The following is a 22,968-nucleotide window of genomic DNA, read 5'->3' as shown; positions in this document are numbered from 1 at the left end:
GAGAGGGCGCTTCGGAGCCAAACAGTCAATAGCCCTGGTTAGCTCCACATTCCAGCGGGCCACCAGGGAATCGGCTGAAAGGCCATCAACATGGGATAAAGTATCCCCTACCACTCTCTGGAAACCATTTGGATCCATTAAGTGGCGGGGGCGGACCATCCGAATTGGTCCCACCTCCCTGCAGAGGGGAAGGGTTGCGGAGAAGTCCAGTTGTACCAGGAAGTGATCTGACCATGGCACTTCTTTAGTTTCACTTTTTTTTAATGTCAGATCACCAACATCCATAGAGGTGAATACCAGGTCTAAGGCATGTCCTCGGCTATGAGTTGGACCAGACTTATTCAGGGACAGCCCCATGGAGGCCATGCTTTCCACGAAGTCCCGAGCGACCCCTTGTAAGGTCGTGTCGGCATGGATGTTAAAATCCCCTAGGACGACCAAACTAGGTGACTCCAGGAGAACATCCGCCACGACCTGAAGCAGCTCGGGCAGGGAATCCTTGGTGCAGCGGGGAGGTCGGTACACCAAAAGGAATCCTGTACTGCCCCTATTGCCCAACTTCCAGAACATGCACTCAGAGAACTGGGTCTTCCCAATAGGACGCCTGGTGCAAACTAATGACTTCCTAAAAATCACTGCAACCCCCCCTGGTTTAACTAAATGGGAAAACATCCCATTCAAGTAAAATGCAGGGCCTTATACAGGCATAGGCAAACTCGGCCCTCCAGATGTTTTTGGACTACAACTCCCATGATCCCTAGCTAACAGGACCAGTGGTCAGGGATGATGGGAGTTGTAGTCCCAAAACATCTGGAGGGCCGAATTTGCCTATGCCTGGCCTATAAGCACCTAAATTATTATTATTGGGAACCAGGCGGAGGGCCTTCTCGGTAGTGGTGCCCACCCTGTGGAATGCCCTCCCATCAAATGTTAAGGAGATGAGTAATTATATAACATTTAGGAAACATCTGAAGGCAGCCCTGCATAGGGAAGCTTTTTAAGGTTTAATGTTTTACTATGTTTTTATATGTGCCGAAAGCTGCCCAGAACGTCTGGGGCAAACCAGTCAGATGGGCGGGTACAAATAAATAAATCATCGTCGTCATCACCCTATGTTTTGCTTGGTAGAAGATGAGTTTTTGCTTGGTAGAAGATGAGTTTTAAAGAAACAGAGTTTTGGACCTTTGGCATTCATCACACACGGCAACTAGTTGCAATTATTTGGTGAATTATTTGGTGCAATTATTTGGTGAAGAAAAGGTGTTGTTCATGTGCTCCACAACATTCATAATTAATTCTTGGAAAATTATGGAAGCAGATCCCAAGGTGAAGCCTACAAGAGCTGTGGCTCATATCAACACTGGGAGCTGTCCTCTAGCAGATCAGACTATTTGTCCATCTAGCCTAGTACTGTCTACTCTGGCTGGCAGCATCAGCAAGGGTCTTGCCCAGCACTTCCTATGTGATCTTTCCAATGGGAGATGCCAGGAACTGAACCTGGGACCTTGTGAAACATATGCTCTACCACAGAGTTATTTCAGGAATAATAATAGCACCTCTGTCCATTAGAATGTATGTGTGTGTTTGTGTAATTACTTTTCTACCAAATATGACACCCCTAATAATATATGCACTGGGAATTTCTTTTGCACATTTCAGATTTTCTCCTTTGAAAATACTGTAAAATTGTGGGGTAATCTTATTCATCATGTTGTGGTGGGGCAGCGGAGAGATTAAAACTATGCGTCAAATGCAGACACATCATATTTTATCATACGGAGCATTTAACAAATTAAAGATCCACGGTAGCCAGCGGAGTTCAAAGAGCCAAAATCTAAAAACTAAAAACCCAGCCTGGCAGGCGGCTTTTTCTAGACAAGCAAAGGTTGAGTTGCTGTGATGGAATTATCTTGCTTCGCTTTGGAAATGTGCTGGAAGGAAGGGCCCATTTGCACAGTTTATAACTTCCACCGGAGAGGAACTGCACTGCATTTCAGTCTGCCTCATTGACTTGCTAACACTCTGCAGGTCTTGGGTGTGAACCAATTCCTCTGAGGTCAGTGGGAAGAATGCCACCGCTTATGGTAATTTGACAGGTACAAAGCAGCAAACGGCAATCCTCCTAGACTTAAAAAGAGGAGCCAACCTCCTTCCATGGACTCACGGAAGCAGCAGAGAAAGGACTGACTCTGCGGCATTAAAATCCATAGTAATGGGTATCGTGGTGGTTGAACTGGTTAACTGAGGTTGGTGTGCTGCAGTGAACAGAACACCAGACTTTGCTCACATACCCAGGTCAAAATCCTCCCTTCACTGCTGGCCTTCCCTGGTGGACCTTGAACTGGTCCCCATTGCTCAGTCTAGCCTTCACCGCAGGGCTGTTGCGAGGGTATAATTGGCACAATCACAAGCATATCGCCCTAAGCTGCTTGGGGGAAGTGAGGGGGACACAAAGGCAGTATTTAAATAAAAAACTTCAGCCACTGATCATCTCCATATACACAGAAGGAACATTCTTGTGACAACATTTTAATTCATTTGTGAGGTATTAAATTTCAAATAAAATCACTGTTTGATGCTTGCAATAAAAGTTTCCAATCTGGCTGCTGTCCCAGCTCGGAGACTGATAAATTCCAGTCCAGTGCAGGAAACTGTTTTGTTATTATTAATAATGCTCGAAGACGTCCTCGCTGATTATTCCTATTAATAAAAGGCTCGCGGTGATTTGATCAGCCTTTCTGAGCATGTAATGCTAACTGACAGCTGCTTTCCTGTCTCTAGAGCTTTTCCTCTTGTATGTTTTTCCTACCTATTCCTCTGGCCATCGCCTGCCATCACAGAGACTCATGATGTTCTCTCAATTAGCTGGTGGCAAAACCATCGATACCTGCTCCCTGCGCACTCATCCTCCCTGACTTCCTTCGGGAAGGAACGAATAAGCTAAGCAAATCCCCGAAACTTACCACAATGCAGGCCAGGGGTTCTGTCTGCTTAGCAACTCCAAAAAGCGAATGCCAACAAGGAAGGCCGCTTTGTGGCCTATTCGCTTCTGCTGCTGCACTACAAAGCTAACCACATACTAACTATTCAGTTGCTATTTGCTACAGGAAAACCTATTCCCATTTATTCTATCCCACAGCTGCCTTCTACGTACTTGCTGATGCAATGGAAGCCAGTGATATGTATTTTGCACGCAAAGTGGGCTTCTGCGTTTGAACCCAGGACCAAAGAGATATTGGGGGGGGGTGCGTGCGACGAACCTCCACTTCCAACTCTCCCCTTGTTACTAAGTGAATTTCTAATCAGGTGTTCTGGGTCAAATTTCAATCCACCCCACCTGTCCCTCTGAGGTCCGTCTGTTGTTTCACTTCCCTTTTATTAATAATCTGGGGATCTCTTAGTAAAGGGAGTTTTCCTGTCCAGCGGCCGTGGCCGGTTATATCCTCCGCTCTGGGCTTCAGGGGTTAAACTCTCCTTTGCCTACAGTTCGGGGTCTCTCTTTCATTAGATCCCTCACTATATCAGTTGGCTAAGCCCTCTTAGCAACTCTGTGGCAATACCAGGGTTTCCGCCCGCTAGCCCCTCCTGAGGGAACTCCAAGACACAAACTATCACCCTGCAGGTCAGTTTTGTCCTTTCCCTGAGTTCACCTCCTCATGAGCATACATAACTCGCTGGACCAAATAAACGACAATATTTTCTTAGCTCAACAATAAGAGGTCTTTATTTCTTACAGAACATAACGGTTTCAGGAATGGTTTATAAGCTTAGTCTCATAACAGTGTAAACTCTTTCTTTCAGCATCATATACACACCTTCAACGTATCCTGACCTATCCTAACCTACCCACCACTATCCTGGCCCCACACCCTCCTTCTTCCAGTCACCACTCCTCCCTCTCTAACGGCTGCTCCCTCCTTTTAAAGAGCAGAATGTCCCGCCTCCCATGGGATACCTGCCACTCAAACTGGGGTGCCCAATAACTCCTAAAACACCGCGGGTTTCTGAAAATCCCTCAACTTAGATCCGTTTCGTTACATAGGGGGATTAGATTCGTTACATTTCGGGGGATAGTTAAGGTGTGCCGCTCACAAGACCAGAAGAGACACTGCTACCTCTGACCACCCTGGTTTCCCTGGTTAGCCTTCTGGTTTTCTGTTTATGGGCTGCATCAGACCGCCAGGGGGGTGGGGGACTGCATGAGGCTGAACACCAAATGTAAACAAGAGAAGCCAAAAGCCTCCCTACATACAGACAAGGCTTATATGTGCAATGTTCACCGCTACTAGCCTCATGTGGAATGCTCAGACATGAAATCTCCTCACCAACAGTGGTTTCTACCCCCAATATGCCATTTGTGTGAATGAACAGCTTTCGCACAGGTGTGTCAAGTAGTGGCAACGTTGGTTGGAACCCAGGCTCCCGTTTTTGCACTCTGGAAGCCAGGATCGCCAGTTTTGGTTGGAAGAGTGAATTGTGGATTATCCCAATAGTGGCCTGCAATGGTATTTACAGGGGGGCGGGGAACAGGGAATAGCTAACTGCTTCTTTGCGTGAACCGGCTGCCCACAGGAAGACCACTTGGAATTTCTTTGTTAAAATAAATTTTGGAAACTCAGTAAAAAAAAAAAATTGCCCTCCCCCCAGAAAGCAAGCCATTTCCATCAGTGTTGCGGCTGTTATTTGAAGCAAGAAGCTTGCCGTGCAGATCTCTCCGTACAGTGGTACCTCTAGTTAAGTACTTAATTCGTTCCGGAGGTCCGTTCTTAACCTGAAACTGTTCTTAAAGTGGAGCACCACTTTAGCTAATGGGGCCTCCCATTGCCACTGCGCCACCAGAGCACGATTTCTGTTCTTACCCTGAAGCCAAGTTCTTAACCTGAAGCGTTATTTCTGGGTTAGCAGAGTTTGTAACCTGAGCATATGTAACCTGAGGTACCACTGTACTTCCACCAAACACTCCAACTGGCATTTGCCATAACAGAGAACAGTGCGCATCCGTGGTCAATCTGTACATATACACATAGTTTGGCATGTGCAGCAGTCCCCAAAGTAGCCTCCACACAACCGCTGTTTTGCTTTGTATGAAGTGCACTTATGACACAGAACACCCACAAGAATATACCCCAATAACAGAAGTGTCGTGACCTAAAGGCTTGATGGTTGCATGTACCATCGCCCATCACTTGGTGCCATCAGTGCTGGTTATGTGCAACAAGAAATGCCACTGCAAGAGCCTCGGTGCAGATGGTCGCCTTTTAAACTTGCCTGGCCTGCTGCGCACAAAAGAGTTTTTTTGCTTCCTCCTATCAAACCACTATAGATGCGATGCATGTTGACTTACCCATACAGTTCTCCAAGGAGGTATCAGTGCCTATCCGGACATCATCGATGGCAATCTCACCCGAATGTCCTTTGCTTACAATTCCCTCGAACACAATCTAGGAGTGAATACAAACAGAACAGTGACTGTTATGCTTTCAGGCCAAACGGCTGTTGAATCCTTTTTTATTTTACTTAACAATATACAGTAAAATATACTGAATCCCTATTGGAAGTTTTTGCCTTTATTCAGCCAGCTTCCAAGTGACAATGGAAGGTGCACCACTTTATACAATATTTTCTGCAAAAAAACAAAACACAACTTATTCTGCCTTCACTCCCAAAACAGCCGCAGTTGAAAAGGGGAAAGCAGTTTAGTTGCCCAGCCGTCTTAAGATGCATACCCAGTTACTTCCAGTTTGACCTGCAAGTGGCTGAGAAGCACACTCAACAGTTACTAGGTGTCTTCAACATGCTTCGTCATCATCTCTTTCCCTTTCTTACCATCACAATACCGTATTTTCCGGCGTATAAGACGACCCCCAACTTTTCCAGTTGAAATATAGAGTTTGAGATATACTCGACCGCAGATTCTCCACCCGGCGTATGAGACGACCCCCGACTTTTGAGAAGATTTCCCTGGATTAAAAAGTAGTCTTATACGCCAGAATATACAGTAGTTATAGAGGACAAAATGTATAACGACTGAAAATCCCATGCTGCATCTTTCCTCCGATATGCAAGCAGCCCCACCTGTTGGTTTTGCACCAAAGAGCTGGCCAAATGCACATGAACCTTGAATATAAGCTTCGTAAAATGATGCCAGATTGTTCTTACTTATTTTTGCCTTTGGGTTCCATCTTGCCCTGCCTTTCCTCTTCTGTCTCAGTAGCTCTCCCAACCAAGTCACTTGGCAGTGCAACAACGGTAGTTCTAGGGTTGGATTCTGTTTCATTTTGGGCAGCGGAAGGACGTATTGGCTACATAAGCAATAAGGGCAGCTTGCTCCCACTGGGATGCCTGGCATGCCCTGCCTTGTTACTCAGCTGTAGCTTTCATTTCCCCGAGATCCAGAATAATATGCTGAGAGGACCACCTGGCCCTGCACATTCCCCACTTATGGACTTCATGGAGGGACCTTGGCAAAAATGCATGAGCTTCAAGGGCAGACAGTTGCCAAATCAGACCCAGAATGTCTTGCCTGGGCCCAGGGCCATCTCTTAGCAATTCTCATCGGCTACTAAGGAGCAGGGCTGTTTGAACCCCATGCTACACAAATCCAAATTCTGGTACTGTATGCGGAAATGCAAACTCGGCACGGAGCTTGAGTGAAACAAAATTAATTCCATGCCCCGGCTAAATTATGCAACTCGCTGCAATGTATGCAAATGCGCTTGTCAGGTTTAATTTCCATGCTTTATTCTCAAGCTGATAATTGGCGTTTTTTACGGGATTTTTCTGGCAAGTAGCAGTGCGAGGAACAGAAAGACAATCTGGGTAAACGAGAGGCAGTAGGGGAAAGTGGCGAGGATAACATGTCGGAAGCAGCGTAGTACAGGCAGACAACCATGCAGGACGCAGCAGGTCTGACCCATGCATGATCCAGATACTTCTGATGTTTCCTCAGCTCAGATCCACTGTACAGACTTAAACTGTTTATAACTATTCTGCTCCCAGGAAACCCTGGAAATTGTAGTTCTCCAAAGGTGGTGCTAGAGGTCTCTAGCAGACGATTCAAAGCGCCCACATAAACCATAAATTCTAGGAATCTCTGGAAGGGAGGAACCATGACTGTTAAACTGGTATATAAAACAGATTTAAATTTGCCACATGGAAAGGGCCACAAATATTTCAATCACCCTAAGCAGATTTCCTTAAGAAATGTTGAAATAAGCTCTGGGACTCAATTTCCGTGTTGGATTTTGAATGTAAGACGCAGAAGCAGAGAGAGTGTTTTAGTTCTCTTTCCAGTGTGGTGTAGTGGTTAAGAGCGGTAGACTCATAATCTGGTGAACTGGGTTCGCTTCCCTGCTCCTCCACATGCAGCTGCTGGGTGACATTGGGCTAGTGACACTTCTCTGAAGTCTCTCAGCCCCACTCACCTCACAGAGTGTTTGTTGTGGGGGAGGAAGGGAAAAGAGAATGTTAGCCGCTTTGAGACTCCTTCGGGTAGTGAAAAGCGGGATATCAAATCCAAACTCCTCCTCCTCCTCCTCTTCTTCTATCTATCTATCTATACTCGGCTTCTGCTGTCATATAAGGTGTCTGAACAGTATAAGCTCATTCCGCACAACCCTACGCCCCAAATCGAGGAAGTGCTAATTGCTTCCATCCTTCCCCCAAAACAGCTCTCTCCCTCTTAAAAAAAACCAACAACCCTCAAAACACTGTAGACAAGCTCGTACACAGCCCTTTTCCTATCTGCAAGATGCATTTGTGCTTATCCCTCATAAGTTTTCTAGTTCCCTGACATGACTACCTGATAATCATCTATGAGAAAATGGGTGGGAGGAAAAATATTTGCAGAGGAGAGATTTTAGGAATATAAAAGGCAACCGTATGAACAAAGACCTAAATCTATGTATAAAATAGGCAAATTCTGAATAACAAATACAGTGTCGTTTAGTTACTATAGCAACATGGAAAAACACAATGAAGGAAAAAAGGCCTTGCTGAACAATGTTCTCTAATGATGAATGAAATGGGTTCTGCTGAAGTGTAATGAAATGAGAGCACAGCAGAAATATCCACTTGAATCTTGAACCAAAATCTCCAAGCTCACCTGATATGCCATATCGTAGCTGGGCAGAAGGATCCGGCCTTCTCTCCACTCGTCCCCTTGGTCTTCCCGGATGATCCACAGAGGCTTGATCTCATGCATGGCTTCCCGGCGGACCTGCAGCATCGCTCCGAGGCCGGATACCTGGTATCGGAATATCATGCACACGGCACTTCTGGGCAAGAAGACCCTCGGGCTAATGAGACGGGCGTGTTGCTTTTCTCTCCTCGCGCTGCTCTGCAGTCTCAAATAGTTCTTGCCATCTGTTGGAGGAGGAGGTTGATAATAAACTAGCTAAACCAAAGAGGTAACAAGCTTACCGTGTTAATAACAGGAGCAATCTCTACGGTTCACAACTCCTCCCATTCTGGACCTTTCTTTCGTTTTTTTTTTCCTTGGGGGGGGGGTTAAAAATCAATTTCAAAAGCAAACAAACTATTGAGTGTCCTCACCTTCTGATCCATACACCAATACCTTGGTTTGCATATGTTTTGGATTACAAACATGTCAAACCCAGAAGTGCGTGTACTCCCAGTTTGCAACCTTTTTTTGGATTACAACCCTTTTTTTTTTTTTGAGGCCCCATTGGCGAAGGCGCGCCTCGGGTTACAACCTCTTTTGGTTTACAAACGGGCCTCCGGAACGGATTATGGTTGTAAACCAAGGTAACACTGTATTCGCTTATTCAAGACCTGTTTGTAACTTTGCACGTAGCCCCTTACAAAGATGTCTTTAAAAGCCCCGCATCTATCCTTGTCCAGATATTGCAAACCACAGCAAAGTCAGTAGCGCATCGAGGGGAGCATATTAACCGCAGCTTACAAAAAATAACGCCACTAAGAGCAGCCCACTTATCATTGGGGAAGGAAGCAGGAGCAGGATGCAAATGAGGTACAACGCAGAAAGCCCGCAAAGCAGGAAAGAAAGAGGCAATCGCTCATTATGAAACAAAATATTGAGGGTTTCACGGTTGACATGAACCGGAAGAGACACGGGTGCATAAGAAGTTAGGTAGTCTCAGCATACTTGGAGCAAACAGCTAGCACACTGCAAAAACGAGGTCAGAGTGAAACATGCTACTTCAGCACATTGTCACTGCTTCCTTGAAGCCAGGGACTTGCCTCCTACTTTGTTGTCCTATCAAGGTGCGTCAACTACAGTTACACGGCAGACTCCTATTGCAGCTAAGATCCTATCTACAGGGTGATCTGAAGGAGGAAAGAGTTTCCGTAGTTCCTGCAGCAGCTGTGCAAAAGACGGGACTTTAACAGGAAATGTTTGTCATGCAGGGATTCAAAAAGCTATACCAGGGGTCAGCAAACTTTTTCAGCAGGGGGTCAGTCCAGTCCCTCAGGCCTTATGGGGGGGGGCGGACTATATTTTGAAAAAAATATATGAACGAATTCCTATGCCCCACAAATAACCCAGAGATGCATTTGAAATAAAAGGACACATTCTACTCATGTAAAAACACGCTGATTCCCGGACCATCCACGGGCCGTGTTTAGAAAGTGATTGGGCCGCATCTGGCCCCCCGGGCCTTAGTTTGGGAACACCTGGTAAAGGTAAAGGGGCCCCTGACCATAAGGTCCAGTCGTGTCCGACTCTGGGGTTGCGGCGCTCATCTCGCTCTGTAGGCCGAGGGAGCCGGCGTTTGTCCGCAGCCAGCTTCCGGGTCATGTGGCCAGCATGACAAAGCTGCTTCTGGCGAACCAGAGCAGCGCACGGAAACGCCGTTTACCTTCCCGCTGGAGCGGTCCCTATTTATCTACTTGCACTTTGACGTGCTTTCGAACTGCTAGGTGGGCAGCTCACCCCGTGGCAGGGATTCGAACCGCCAACCTTGTCCCTGAGCTATACCTTTTAACATTCCCTCTTCTAAACAACCATTAAAAGCTCACAGACCCTATTCTCCTTTGAAACTGAATCCTACCGTATGTGCCATGGTAACACGTTGCCTCCAGCTTCTGAGCTCAACGCGGCACACTAATGTTTGAGGGAGATGCAAAATATTAATGCAAAATAGGTTGATTGGCTTCTAACCTTCTCGCCCAGCAACAGAACTGCTTTGGGTTTTTCTGCAACTTCCAGCACCAAAGGAGCTGGCAACGTCTGGCAACTGGAAGCCAAATCCTACAAGCCTACTTACAGTCACCTCTGCTAAAGCAAAGGATTACTTACATTGTAATGGGTCCGGCCAAGACTCCTATATCTTTAACAGCTGTGCAACGAGCAGAAATTCGGTTTTTGAAGCTTTCCCCATCACTCCATTTTGCACATGGGGAAAAAGTTCATCTGGTCAGTTTCTGCTTGTTCCACAGATATTAAAGACATGGAAACCTTGGGAGGGAAACAGATTAGCAATTCTACATGGTGGAGCTGACTGAAAGAAAAATTCTTAGACAGAGCAAGTAGATATACACAGGATCAGGCTGTAAAAAAACACGTCTTCAATTTTTGAAAACATCAGTGTTTTGAGAAAACATGGCCTCCAGAAAATATGGCACAGAATATGTCATTATAATTAATGGAGGAAATTGAGATATGTGTACCACACACAATTATGATGCATACGTTGGGCTTAATTTATTCAAGTTCATTAATTATGCATTTACTATTTATGACTCTCTAACCAGTTTTCCCAGCAGTAATGTATGGAAGTGAGAGCTGGACCATAAAGAAGACTGATTGCCGAAGAATGGATGCTTTTGAATTATGGTGCTGGAGGAGACTCTTGAGAGTCCCATGGACTGCAAGAAGATCAAACTTATCCATTCTCAAGGAAATCAGCCCTGATTGCTCACTGGAAGGACAGGTCCTGAAGCTGAGACTCCATTACTTTGGCCACCTCATGAGAAGAGAAGACTCCCTGGAAAAGACCCTGATGTTGGGAAAGATGGAGGGCACAAGGAGAAGGGGACGACAGAGGACAAGATGGTTGGACAGTGTTCTCAAAGCGACTGGCATGAGTTTGGCCAAACTGCGGTAGGCAGTGGCGGATAGGGGTGCCTGGCGTGCTCTGGTCCATGGCGTCACGAAGAGTCGGACACGACTGAACAACAACAAAAACCAGCTACATTAAATTATGATTATCAGATAAATGGTAAAAAGAACCCATCAAAAATGGTCACTAATACTCTGCATGGAGTACTTGACTTTGTACAAAGGGCCCCATATCTTGCAATAAAATCGCATCTCTTAGCCTGCCAAGTTCAAAAGTTTCATGTCTGTCCCTCTCTCTTAATGTCCAAAAGAAAATGGGCCACCAAATGATGCTTCTATTCCCCCAAGATTGGCATCTTGCAACTCAAGGGCTTAGATTATTTTCCGTATCTCTCCCACCGCCCTGCCCCCTGTTGCTTATACGTCACACCATTCTGCATGTCCTCAACCTGTTTTTGTAAGAATTTAATTTAAAAAATTGAGAAACAAACATACTAAAAAATAGTTGGTAACTTGCATATGACTTTCGGTTTGAACCCAACCTGTTGGTTAATATAATAATAATAATAATAATAATAATAAGAAGAAGAAGAAGAAGAAGAAGAAGAAGAAAAAGGAGGAGGAGGAGGAGGAGGAGGAGGAGGAGGAAAAGAAGAAGAAGAAGAAGAAGAAGAAGAAGAAGAAGAAGAAGAAGAAGTACCCCGCCCATCTGATTGGGTTGCCCCGGCCACTCTGGGCGGCTTCCAGCATATATACTGTATATTCTGGCGTATAAGACTACTTTTTAATCCAGGAAAATCTTCTCAAAAGTTGGGGGTCGTCTTATACGCTGGGTGGAGAATCTGCAGTCGAGTATATCTCAAACTCTTTATTTTAACTGGAAAAGTTGGGAGTCGTCTTATACGCCCAGTCGTCTTATACGCCGGAAAATGTGGTAAAAACATAGCAAAACATTAAACCTTAAAAAGCTTCCCTATATAGGGCTGCCTTCAGATGCCTCCTAAATGTTATCTCCTTGACATCTGATGGGAGGGCATTCCACAGGGTGGGCACCACTACTAAGGCGGCCCTCATAAATGTCTTGCCTGTGGGTTATGAATCCTTTTTGTTTGGTTTGTATCTTGCACAAGCCAGTACGGAGAGACTAGTCTCAAGAATATCCACTGGGTGTACAGAAAGGCAGCAGATTACATTGACTGAGACAGATCAGTAAGGAGGACGTCTATTTCACCAGCAGCCATAAGCATGGAAGTCGGCTGATTAAGACGCCGAAAAGCTTAAGGCAAAAGATTGACATAATTAGGACAAGCGAAAGTGCTGTAATCGGCAGGGAAAAATTGACTCTGCAATCATGACATTGGTGGTGGGGGTGGGGGTGGACTCATATTTATTCTGCCTCAAATTTGCTCCGCTTACGAGTCAGAAGCTGATCCCGGGCGCTTGCCAACATTGCAGAGCCACCCTAGAACGAGGAAGGCAAGCTGGGGGGAGGAACCTCTCCTTGCCACTTGTGGTCTCCCCCCAACCCCACTCCCATCACCAGCAGCGAATACTTTACAATCAGAGCCTGGCTGACAATTTCACTGATGAAACACGAGGGAGAATGAAGCTCATCATCTTTCACTTTTTCTTTCTCCCCACTTCTTCACATTGAAGGCGATTGGCCACCCCGAAGCATAAACAGTGCGGCGAAGTTGTTGCCATCTTTGATCTAAGTGAAGGTGATTCAATCAGGTGAAGCAGGGGTCCAGGGCGAAACGGGACCGTTTTTAGGTAATACAACTCTGCCCCCTCTATTAGCCATGGCCAGTTGGCCATCGTTTCTCCACACAGTCCCTTAAAGAAATAAGTAGGCAGAGGCCTGGTGACATGGGAGTTGTGTGCTGCTGAACATCTGCCTGTAAAAAGCCCCAAAGTCCTGCCAGAAAACAAGATAGCAACCCTAGGTGAGGAGATTTGAGGAACCATGTCTAGGTGGTGGACTGACTGAAAGTAATTTGAATTTGACTTGTCAATGTTTGAAATAGAAATAGCAGCCGATCGTGCAGTTGAGCCTGGGGCAGCAGAGACTCTTTGCATTCCTGAAACTGCTATTACAACTAAAAGGTGTCGTTGTCGTCCCCTTCATCCCACAATTCATTGACCTTGTACACACACTGGACACAATCTAGTACAAAATCAGGTGTGCTTAAGCACGTTTGAATCAATTGGATCAAGGACAACTAACTAACTAACTTGGTCAAAACAAAATAAAAAATTATTTCCAGTAGCACCTTAGAGAGCAACTAAGTTTGTTCTTGGTATGAGCTTTCTGGAAAGCTTACTGGAAAGAATTTTTTATTTTGACTATGGCAGACCAACATGGCTACCCACCTGTAACTGTAACTAACTTGGTGTTGAAATGGAGTTGTCGTATCTTGAACTGTCTTTGGTTGTAAAGAAGAACAATTGTGCTTCTTTTCAGTGTTGCAAAGTGGCTAGTGTTGAACCTTGGAACGTTTGGTCTTAAATGCGATGCCTCTGCTAAGCAGGCAATTAAACACTGTCCTTATATTATTATTATTATTATTATTATTATTATTATTATTATTATTATTATTATTAAAATTATTATTATTAAAAAATTATATGCCACTTTTCATCTGAAGATCACAGGGTGGCTTACAGCATAAAAACAAAAAATGCATAATATTTAAATGAATTGGCTATATGCTACAGAACCATGGCCAGATTCAGAGACATTTTTGTTTTAATGTCCCACTATGCTGAGTGAGATTTGCTTGACTCCTCCAAGCCAGCCTTCACATGCTTGCCATTCATTCTAAAGGCTATGGTGTCTTTTGGTGACTTTGTTTTCTTATTATGTTATTTTTACTCCTACTGATCCGCAGGTGAATTTCAGACAACAAATCTTCTTAACGGGGTGGATTTTATTTCTTTTTGCAGTTGATGCCTAGTAAGATGGAACTAAAGGAAATCAGCCCTGAGTGCTCACTGGAAGGACAGATCCTGAAGCTGAGGCTCCAGTACTTTGGCCACCTCATGAGAAGAGAAGACTCCCTGGAAAAGACCATGATGTTGGGAAAGATGGAGGGCACAAGGAGAAGGGAACGACAGAAGATGAGGTGGTTGGAGAGTGTTCTTGAAGCTACCAACATGAGTCTGACCAAACTGCGGGAGGCAGTGGAAGACAGGAGTGCCTGGCGTGCTTTGGTCCATGGGGTCACAAAGAGTTGGACACGACTAAACAACAACAGCAACAAATATGGAACTAACGTGTTCAATGCCTGGTATTCATGTTGTCAACAATCTAGATCTTCAGCAAGGCAAACCTGAAACCCACCAAGTGGGAACTAAAAATAATAATTGTTAAGTTGTTAAGTCATCTGAATCCAAATAATCACCATATGATGAGATGTTAAGTCATCCAAACACGGTTAAGTCATCCAAATATGCAACTTACTTCAGCTGGGGTTGAATTCATACCCAGAAGAAGCTGGTGCTATGTGCCCTTACCTAGTTCAATAAGCTGGATAGCTCATGGTAGATTTTGACTCGACTCAAGCTATTTTTCATAATTCCCTGCCTTCAAAAGTGAGTGACATCTAGGCTGACGAGAGCTCAGATACCAAGAAGTACATTTTTCAAAGGCTCTTAGGCACTTATCTTCCAATGAAATTAATAGGTGTCAAGACACTCGAGTGTCACTCTGGCATCAAAAAATTCTACATCCACGCAACTAGTATCATAATGTAGCCCTCTTCATTAAAAACATGTAATCAAGAGTGTCACTGGATTTAGAGGAGCCGTATCAAGGGAATCAAATGAAATTTGTCAAGACTCTCCACCACTTCTGAATTTCCTGCCAATATGACCAATAGGAGGGAAACACTTCCAGGAGATCAGAGCAGCTGTGCAATAGTGGAACAGGAGACCATTCTACATCCCCCCCAAGTGTTTCTCTGTAGAAGCAATGTGCTACAGAGAAATTGTATTATGCTTGTCTACTATGCCCACTGACCACATCTGTCTTGCCTCTGGCCTTGCTAAACACTCAAACATTGGGTGTTAACATTTGCACAGCGCCTATAAAGTCCATGGGTGGTATCCAACATTTTCCCCAACTCTCTTCCACAGCCCCCTCCACACCCCCATAATCCCATCCAGAGGGTTGGGGGATCCTTTGGAGAAGAATTGGGGGGGGGAGCACAGGGTAGGAAAAGAAACAAAGTGCTGCTGCATCAGTGGAATAGCCACTGGTGCTCCTTTGGCTACAACACCATAAGTCATTTCCCAGATTGTGTGGGTTAACATCTATTTAGGGCCTACATGTGTTGAACCCTATGAGAATGCAATGTGGATATCCTTCAGACCCAGAAGTGGTGAAACGCACTAAAGGAATGCACAGAATTCTGCTACATCACATGTAGCCTGTAGGACACATCTGCCCAATTTAAAAAGGCTCTCTCAAGTAGCAATAAACATGGACAACACAGGGGTGGCTTTGCTTTTTGTCATATGTAGCATCCCAAGGGTAAAGATGCTTGCTTAATCCCCATTGATCTCCCCGTTATATTACCTAACACAACTGAGCGGCCAAACAGATCACAGCATGGATAAGAGGAAAATGGGAAAAGGTAAGGACACAGCAAATTGGCTATCTCTTGTTGGTATTGTGATGATTATGGCGTAAAGCTGATGAGAACCCCAAATTTACAATTTCAACTTTAGGGTTTTCATCAGCTGCACGCCATAATCATCACAATTATAACAAGCAAAGGCTTGACATATCTCGCTTTACATGTCATGAGTCTATCTCATATATTAAACTCTAGTAGCTAATGAAAACAATTGCTTACATAAATGGACTTCTCCACGATATTCTAATTTTTCGAGTTTCACCTGTAGTTCCATTATAGTTCTCCTTACTATACACTCACACTGTACCTGAATTTCAAAGCTTCATTCCTAGAACTGTCAAATGAGACAAGGCCAAGCATGTGGGATATAGAGCATTTGGAACTGGGCATTAAGGAAGGAGAAAAGGAGGTGAAAGAGTATCTAAAGGCAGTCACAGTGATTGCAACTAACCTTGACGTACACCTATCACAAAAAGATATCATATGGTCACTAAACAAGAGGGAGGATGTGTTTCATTTCCCCCTAAAGTGATTGATTTTGACTTTTGGGGCATCCCAAATGCTTTGATGTGCACATGTTTTTTCTTTGGGGAAGACAAGGGGAATCTGTACATAGCTGTGGGTCTGGTTCAATGCGCTTCTGAGCTTCAGAATATACTTTGGAGAGATGAGTACAGAACAGGCAGCAGGTATTACCTGCGCTCGTGTAATTTTAAGTACTGTATTAAATTGGTGGGTCTCTTGAACGAATGGAGGAATCTAATGAAAGCCTTGTGGCCAAATATACAAGACGAGCCGGAGAGCTAATTGCCAAAACAGCTTGCCTCAGCCAAGCCATTCCAGTAATTCATATTTTTTTGACTCAGCAAACGGAAAGATAAGATCGGCACCAAAGGAAAGGAGGTACCTGAATTGAGGGGATGTGGGAGATTTTTTATTTTTTTAAAAAACCTACCTGGCACTGAACCATTTGAAGAAAGCATTTTTTTGCAGCAAGTTCTGATCAATACCTCTGGGTATCAGAAGCACATATTAGCCCCCTGGCTGGATCTTTGGTTTTAAAAAGTATCTGTTCTTAGTAAAGAGATAGCAAAAACTGCCACTGAACTGGCACCCAGTGGAGCTCCCAGGCGGTGTGAACCACGCGCTGTGGCCAGTCGTCCAAGGCCAGGTCGGTGGGCAGGCTGCGCACACGGAGCGCCAGGCAGGCGGCGCACAGATCGTCCTCCAGCTGCTCCAGTGTGGCCACCGAGCGCGCCCCCAGCAGCAGCGCCAAGCCGGGCACCAGGCGCGGGGCCAGCAGGTGCGACAAGCTCCGGCTGAAGCCCCGTGACGCGCCCATCATGATGTCCATGGCACAACCCAGACCTGCTGCATGCCCGCTGGCCTCTCCATCCATGGCCGCGCTGAGTTAACCTCAGTGCGTGTGTGGAGAAGCTTTGGATTGGCTGCAGGCGCTTCCTGCAGCCAATCCGAAGCTGTGCAGCGTCGCAGAAGTCAGTCCCTGCGCAGCGAGGCGCCCGCGGCTTCTTTGCAAGGTAATGCCGCGCCGCACCGGTTTAGCCCAGCGAGGATTGACCGAGCGGGTGGCAGGGTCCGTGGGCCGCATTTACAAGCCTGCCGACCCCTGATCTGGACAAACCACTTTCTTAAAGATATAGTAGATTGACTGGCTCACCCTTATGAAATACGAGTGGCTGGATTTTAGCTCGTGCAACATACCAGAAGTGTTTGATCGGTGGGCCCAGTGTCTGTGTTAGGATATTGGTACAGACCGAGCTGCAAAAGCAGCAGCAAGGCTGGTATGACTTGTGTTTTTCCCATGAGAAAGACAGCTGTTTTGACTTTCTCTCAACCATGTGATATCTTTACTTTCGCTTTCAATTCTGGCTCGAGAGATGCTAGATGCATTATGCACAGCTCTGACTTACTGAGCTGGCAAGCAGAGACAAACTCTGCATCTTATCTACAATAAAATAGTTTAGCCTTAATGGCTTGTGTGTGTTGTTCTTCACGCTGGGGAACAATCGCATATCAATGTGAGACTGGATTCGAGTAGCCAGAAGGGCACCCAGCAGGGCTGTCTTAAGGAGATCGGCCGCCATGGCGCAGCGATCCCTCCGGCGCCCCCGGCGCTTGCCTCTCCGCCGCCTCCCTCCCGCGCTTGCCGCCCCTCGGGAGGGTGGGGTGGGCGAGCGGGGGATGAGGGGTGTGGCGCTGGAGCGGGGTTCTGTGCGCCCTTCCAGTGCTCCCGGGATGGGAGGCGAGGGTGGCCAGCTCTTAGGTTCCCCTAAGGGACGAGTGGCACGTGGCTGCCTTCCCCAGGAGCCATTGTTTTTACTGTGCCGCCTTTCACTCCCCGCGGAAAAGTTCACACGCGTGGCGAAGCGGCCCCGAGTTGGGAGGCGCTGTTCCCGGACGAGTTTGCCACCAGGATTTCTGGAGCGAGTCCTCCTCCAGGGGTGCTGCCTCTCCGCCGCCTCCCTCCTGTGCTTGCCGCCCCTCGGGAGGGGGGTGGGCGAGCGGGGGGTAAGGGGCGTGGCGCTGGAGCGCGCGGGGCTCTGCGCGCCCTTCCAGTGCTCCCGGGACGGGAGGCGAGGGCGGTCGGCTCGCAGCCCGCCCGTGGGGGCGGGGGTGGGTTGGGGAGGGGGGTCGCCCGGCGCCCTGGCGCACTGCGCCACTAGCCCCTATGGATGAGACGGCCCTGGCACCCAGGCTTCGTCCCTACCTGGGGGGTCAGTGTCACAACTTGCCCCAGCGGGACATTTGCTAACAGTCTGTTCCAGCCAGGTAAAGTCTTTTGGGGGGCATCTTTACACAGGACTCTAAAACTGTTTTTGAACCGCTGCTCCACAATTTACGCACATTTTTTAATTGTTCAGACAGAAGGAGGAAGAAGTGTACCCTCCAGCCGATGCTAATATTACAGAGAGGAGGTATAAGGATCCGCCCTTCCTCTGATCTCTAAAATGAGGACAGCAGATCCATAACTCATGGATTCTGGATGAAATCCCTGAATGGTTTTAATGATCTTACAAAACAATAAATACACAACAAGGCCAACTTAAGCTGGTGCTTTAAAAGTTATACCTTTTCTGTCCATGTGACATCCTTCTTAACCTGCAGCAGCCTTCCTTGGGTAAAGATGGATCAATAAATGTGATATTTATACCAGGTGGGCATCTTGCCTCAAAGGGAAAACCTTCTCAATCCAGTTACCTGTTAATTTACTTGCCAAGTCATCACCATTTTATTTTCTAAATAAAAACCCATCTATCAGACAAATCAATGAAGACTTACAACACTGCAAGTCGGCACAAAATCAAGCCCTTAATCTAATTTAGGGGAGCCAGTAAGATGATCAGGCCCATCGCTTCAATCACTTTTAATTAAGCTTGCTTTCTCTGAACGGCAACTGCAGCTCCCACGAAGTTTAGCTGCAGTCCTTCTGTTACCGTTAACTTATTCAACACCTGATAGACCAGGCTACCATCCATTGCTGTGTAATGTTCACACTCAATGCAAACTGTCCTCCCTCTGCAAGGGTTAAGCGGGAAGGACTGGAATGAGATGCAAAACCAGCTGGGATAAGACAGTTATTAATAGCATGTGTGCTGATCACCTGGAAGAGCGTGCATGCACACGAAAGCTCATACCAAGAACAAACTTAGTTGGTCTCTAAGGTGCTGCTTAGAGTTGGTCTCTAAGGTGCCGAAGAATTGATGCTTTTGAATTATGGTGCTGGAGGAGACTCTTGAGAGTCCCATGGACTGCAAGAAGATCAAACCTATCCATTCTCAAATAAATCAGCCCTGAGTGCTCACTAGAAGAACAGATCCTGAAGTTGAGGCTCCAGTACTTTGGCCACCTCATGAGAAGAGAAAACTCCCTAGAAAAGACCCTGATGTTGGGAAAGATGGAGGGCACAAGGAGAAGGGGACGACAGAGGACGAGTTGGTTGGACAGTGTTCTCGAAGCTACTAACATGAGTTTGGCCACACTGCGAGAAGCAGTGAAGGATAGGCGTGCCTGGCATGCTCTGGTCCATGGGGTCACGAAGAGTCGGACACGACTGAACGACTGAACAACAACAAAAAGGTGCTGCTGGAAAGAATTTTTTATTTTATTTTGTTTTGACTATGGCAGACCAACACGGCTACCCACCTGCCCCTGGAAGAGGTTATGTTCCTAAAACCAGGAGGCATGGAAGAACATAGGCAGGACACAATAATGAATGCCATGGGCCCCATATAGCTATGGAGAGCTCTGTGTGCGCTTGGTAATTTTTTTTACTGTCGGCCCCGGTTGTAAAACATCTAATTACCTAATGCAGAGGAAGAACTTCAGCTCTGCAATGTACCCGGTACTTTACAGTAATGGCTAGCAATGGGAGCCAGAAAGTCCTTGGCTCAAATATTGATTCAGCCATGAACTAGACGGCAAAAGGGAAGCCACTCTCTCCCCTACGCCCTTGCACCCCATGCTGTGCAATGCAACATGAAGATTTATAAAAATTATCATTTACCTAGCGACTATCACCACTTTCCGTGGCAGTGAATTCCATATATCAATTCTGTGTTGTGTGAAATAATACATCCCTGTGTCCTTCTCAACTGTCCATCTACTGCCAATCAATTTCATTACGTGACCCCAATCTGTGTGGGACGGACGGACAATGTCTATCCTCTCTGTGACACTTTTAGAGTAAACTTGAGTCTGCAAAGAAAATCTGAAATCTTTCCATTTCTATTTTACTGATTATCAACTTCATAACTATTTCACCAAGAACTGCTTGTTTTTAAAATGTCATGATATCAACAACTTTCAAAATATCTTACATAAGTAAATAAAAAAAAATCTGAAACTATATATATAAAAAAATATTATTGCAATGATGCATTATGAGCCCCTCTAAGTGTGATATAAATGCCAATTCTAATAATACTGATACTACTACATAGCTTTGGGAGAAGAAAAGGCTAAGGAATAAACCCTCCACAAATCAAGAGTGGAGTCCCCAAGTTGGTTGGATGTACGCCTCCTTCTGGCAACTCCTGCAGCCAACGTACTGCTCCGCTTTCCTTTGGAGCTGGACCATGTGAGTGAGGCTGAGAAGGTGGTCTTGTCGTCTGGGAATCCTAGGACCTCCATGCACACCGCCCAGGCTTGTTCCCCCGGGGAGGTCACTTTGTTGCTGCTAACGCAGCGGTTTGACTTCACCCCTGAAGGCGCACTCCATTGCCTCTTGAGACAGACAGGTGCCAACACCAACATAGCAAGCTGGCATCCATCTAAGTCAGTACTGTTTCCACGGATTGGCAGCAGCAGCCCAGGGTCTCAGGCGGGATTCCTGTCCTGCCCTACTTGGAAATTCCAAGGACTGAACCCAAGGCCATACAAAGCGTGTTCTACCACTGAAACTAATCCCCCAACTGATGATGCTAATAATACCACTACCACTCTTTTTGAGGCCACACTCCATTTCCCACAAAATTCTGCCTATCTACTAAATGGTCATACAGTCTAACTCCCAGTATCTTCCTCCTTGATTGGCTTCTTCTTCTTCTTCTTCTTCTTCTTCTTCTTCTTCTTCTTCTTCTTCTTCTTCTTCTTCTTCTTCTTCTTGTCAGCAACCTTTTTCAGCTGTGGACCGGTCCACCGTCCCTCAGACCATGTGGTGGGCCAGACTATATTTTGAAGGGGCGAAAAAGAATGAATTCCTATGCCCCACAAATAACCCAGAGATGCATTTTAAGTAAAGGGACACATTCTACTCATGTAAAAACACCAGGCAGGCCCCACAAATAACCCAGAGATGCATTTTAAGTAAAGGGACACATTCTACTCATGTAAAAACACCAGGCAGGCCCCACAAATAACCCAGAGATGCATTTTAAGTAAAGGGACACATTCTACTCATGTAAAAACACCAGGCAGGCCCCACAAATAACCCAGAGGTGCATTTTAAGTAAAGGGACACATTCTACTCATGTAAAAACACGCTGATTCCCGGGATGTCTATGGGCCGGACTGAGAAGGCCCATGGGCCTCAGGTTGCCTACCCCTCTTCTTCTTCTTCTTCTTCTTCTTCTTCTTCTTCTTCTTCTTCTTCTTCTTCTTCTTCTTCTTCTTCTTTTTATTGAATTTATATAGCACACAGAAGTCTTCTACTTCACAAGGAGAATTGTGGACTTTGAGAGACCAAGTCCAATTTCACTAGGCACTCACTCTTTCATTACAACTAAGAGTGGAATCTGCTTGCCTATGGAAAGCATGTGAAAATCCCTAGGGAGAAAATGTTTGCAATCCCTCCTGGTGGCGTGAGGACTGAAGGTTGCATATTCTGTTGCCTTGGATAACAGCTGGAGCTCTGATAGGGTGTTGGGGGTGGGAGGGAGACGGGGGGGGTGGTGGTGTGGGGTGGGGGGCGGATATGAATGTATGAATGACCTGCCTGGCTCCATTTTCACCAACAGGGGTCCCAGAATTTGTAACAGGAGCTTTCAGGAGGATGGCACAGAGATAATCTGTGAAGCTGGAGGTACAAGGAACGGGGGGGGGGGGGTCTAAAAAAGGAAACATGAAGCTGCCTGAAAGACTATCTTGGAAAAAATGGAATGGAAGCAGCGTGTGTCTCGAGGAGTCATCGCCAATGTCAAAGGAGAGCTGGAGATGGACACGTACGCATGAAATGGAAACCAAAGGACATAGGTAGGCTGAAAGCTCCCTTCTATAGACTTCACCAGTCAAAGGACAATTGCGGCACAAATTTTCCCTTCTCCATCTCTCCACACCTCATCTGCATTTGGTATGAGCTGCCTACTCTTCCTTTTTATTTATTTTAAATTAGATACTGTACTCGTTTTGTATCGCTGGCTGCGGAGAAACCTGAGTGCCTCTTAGAAGCAGACCTACATGTGCCTACAGAGTTTGGAAGTGCGCTAATCTGCAACTGCAGGACCTTTGGCACTTAAAAGAAGGGGGGCCTTTAACACCTCAGAACCACAGCATCTGGCCTGGGCATGGACTGAAAACAGCTGCTGTCCTTTGCCCAATGGCTTAGCAGGGAAGGAGGGAGAGAAGGGGAAATGGGGGTTACAAGATTTCAAGAACTCTCCAAACAGAAAGAACTTTTTTCATCCTTTCTTGCCTGGGGCCTGATGCTGGTTTTATAGGAATGGAAGGGGTGTGTGTGTGTGACCAGAAAAGCCTCTGAAATATGTGAGAGTGTGAACTAGACAATATCACTATTCTTCTTCCAGCTAGCATAGTACAAGAGGTTCT

At 46.0% G+C, this 22,968-nt stretch overlaps 1 protein-coding gene across 3 annotated transcripts in view; it reads right to left on the bottom strand.

Annotated features, from left to right (window-relative positions):
• Nucleotides 1–22,968, bottom strand: part of NRP2 (neuropilin 2) — a 216,527-nt gene that overhangs the window by 53,104 nt on the left and 140,455 nt on the right. For all 3 annotated transcript variants that reach the window (XM_033170007.1, XM_033170016.1, XM_033169999.1), the window contains exons 13-14: nucleotides 8,105–8,364; nucleotides 5,345–5,441 (exon numbers count right to left, since the gene is read on the bottom strand). In XM_033170007.1, coding sequence (XP_033025898.1) covers nucleotides 5,345–5,441; nucleotides 8,105–8,364 — 357 coding nt within the window. The remainder of the gene's footprint in view (nucleotides 1–5,344; nucleotides 5,442–8,104; nucleotides 8,365–22,968) is intronic.

Source organism: Lacerta agilis, chromosome 1, assembly GCF_009819535.1.
Source record: "Lacerta agilis isolate rLacAgi1 chromosome 1, rLacAgi1.pri, whole genome shotgun sequence".
Classification (NCBI taxonomy): domain Eukaryota; kingdom Metazoa; phylum Chordata; class Lepidosauria; order Squamata; family Lacertidae; genus Lacerta; species Lacerta agilis.
The sequence above is the reverse complement of the archived record's forward strand: the minus strand, read 5'-3'. Positions and strand labels throughout refer to the sequence as shown.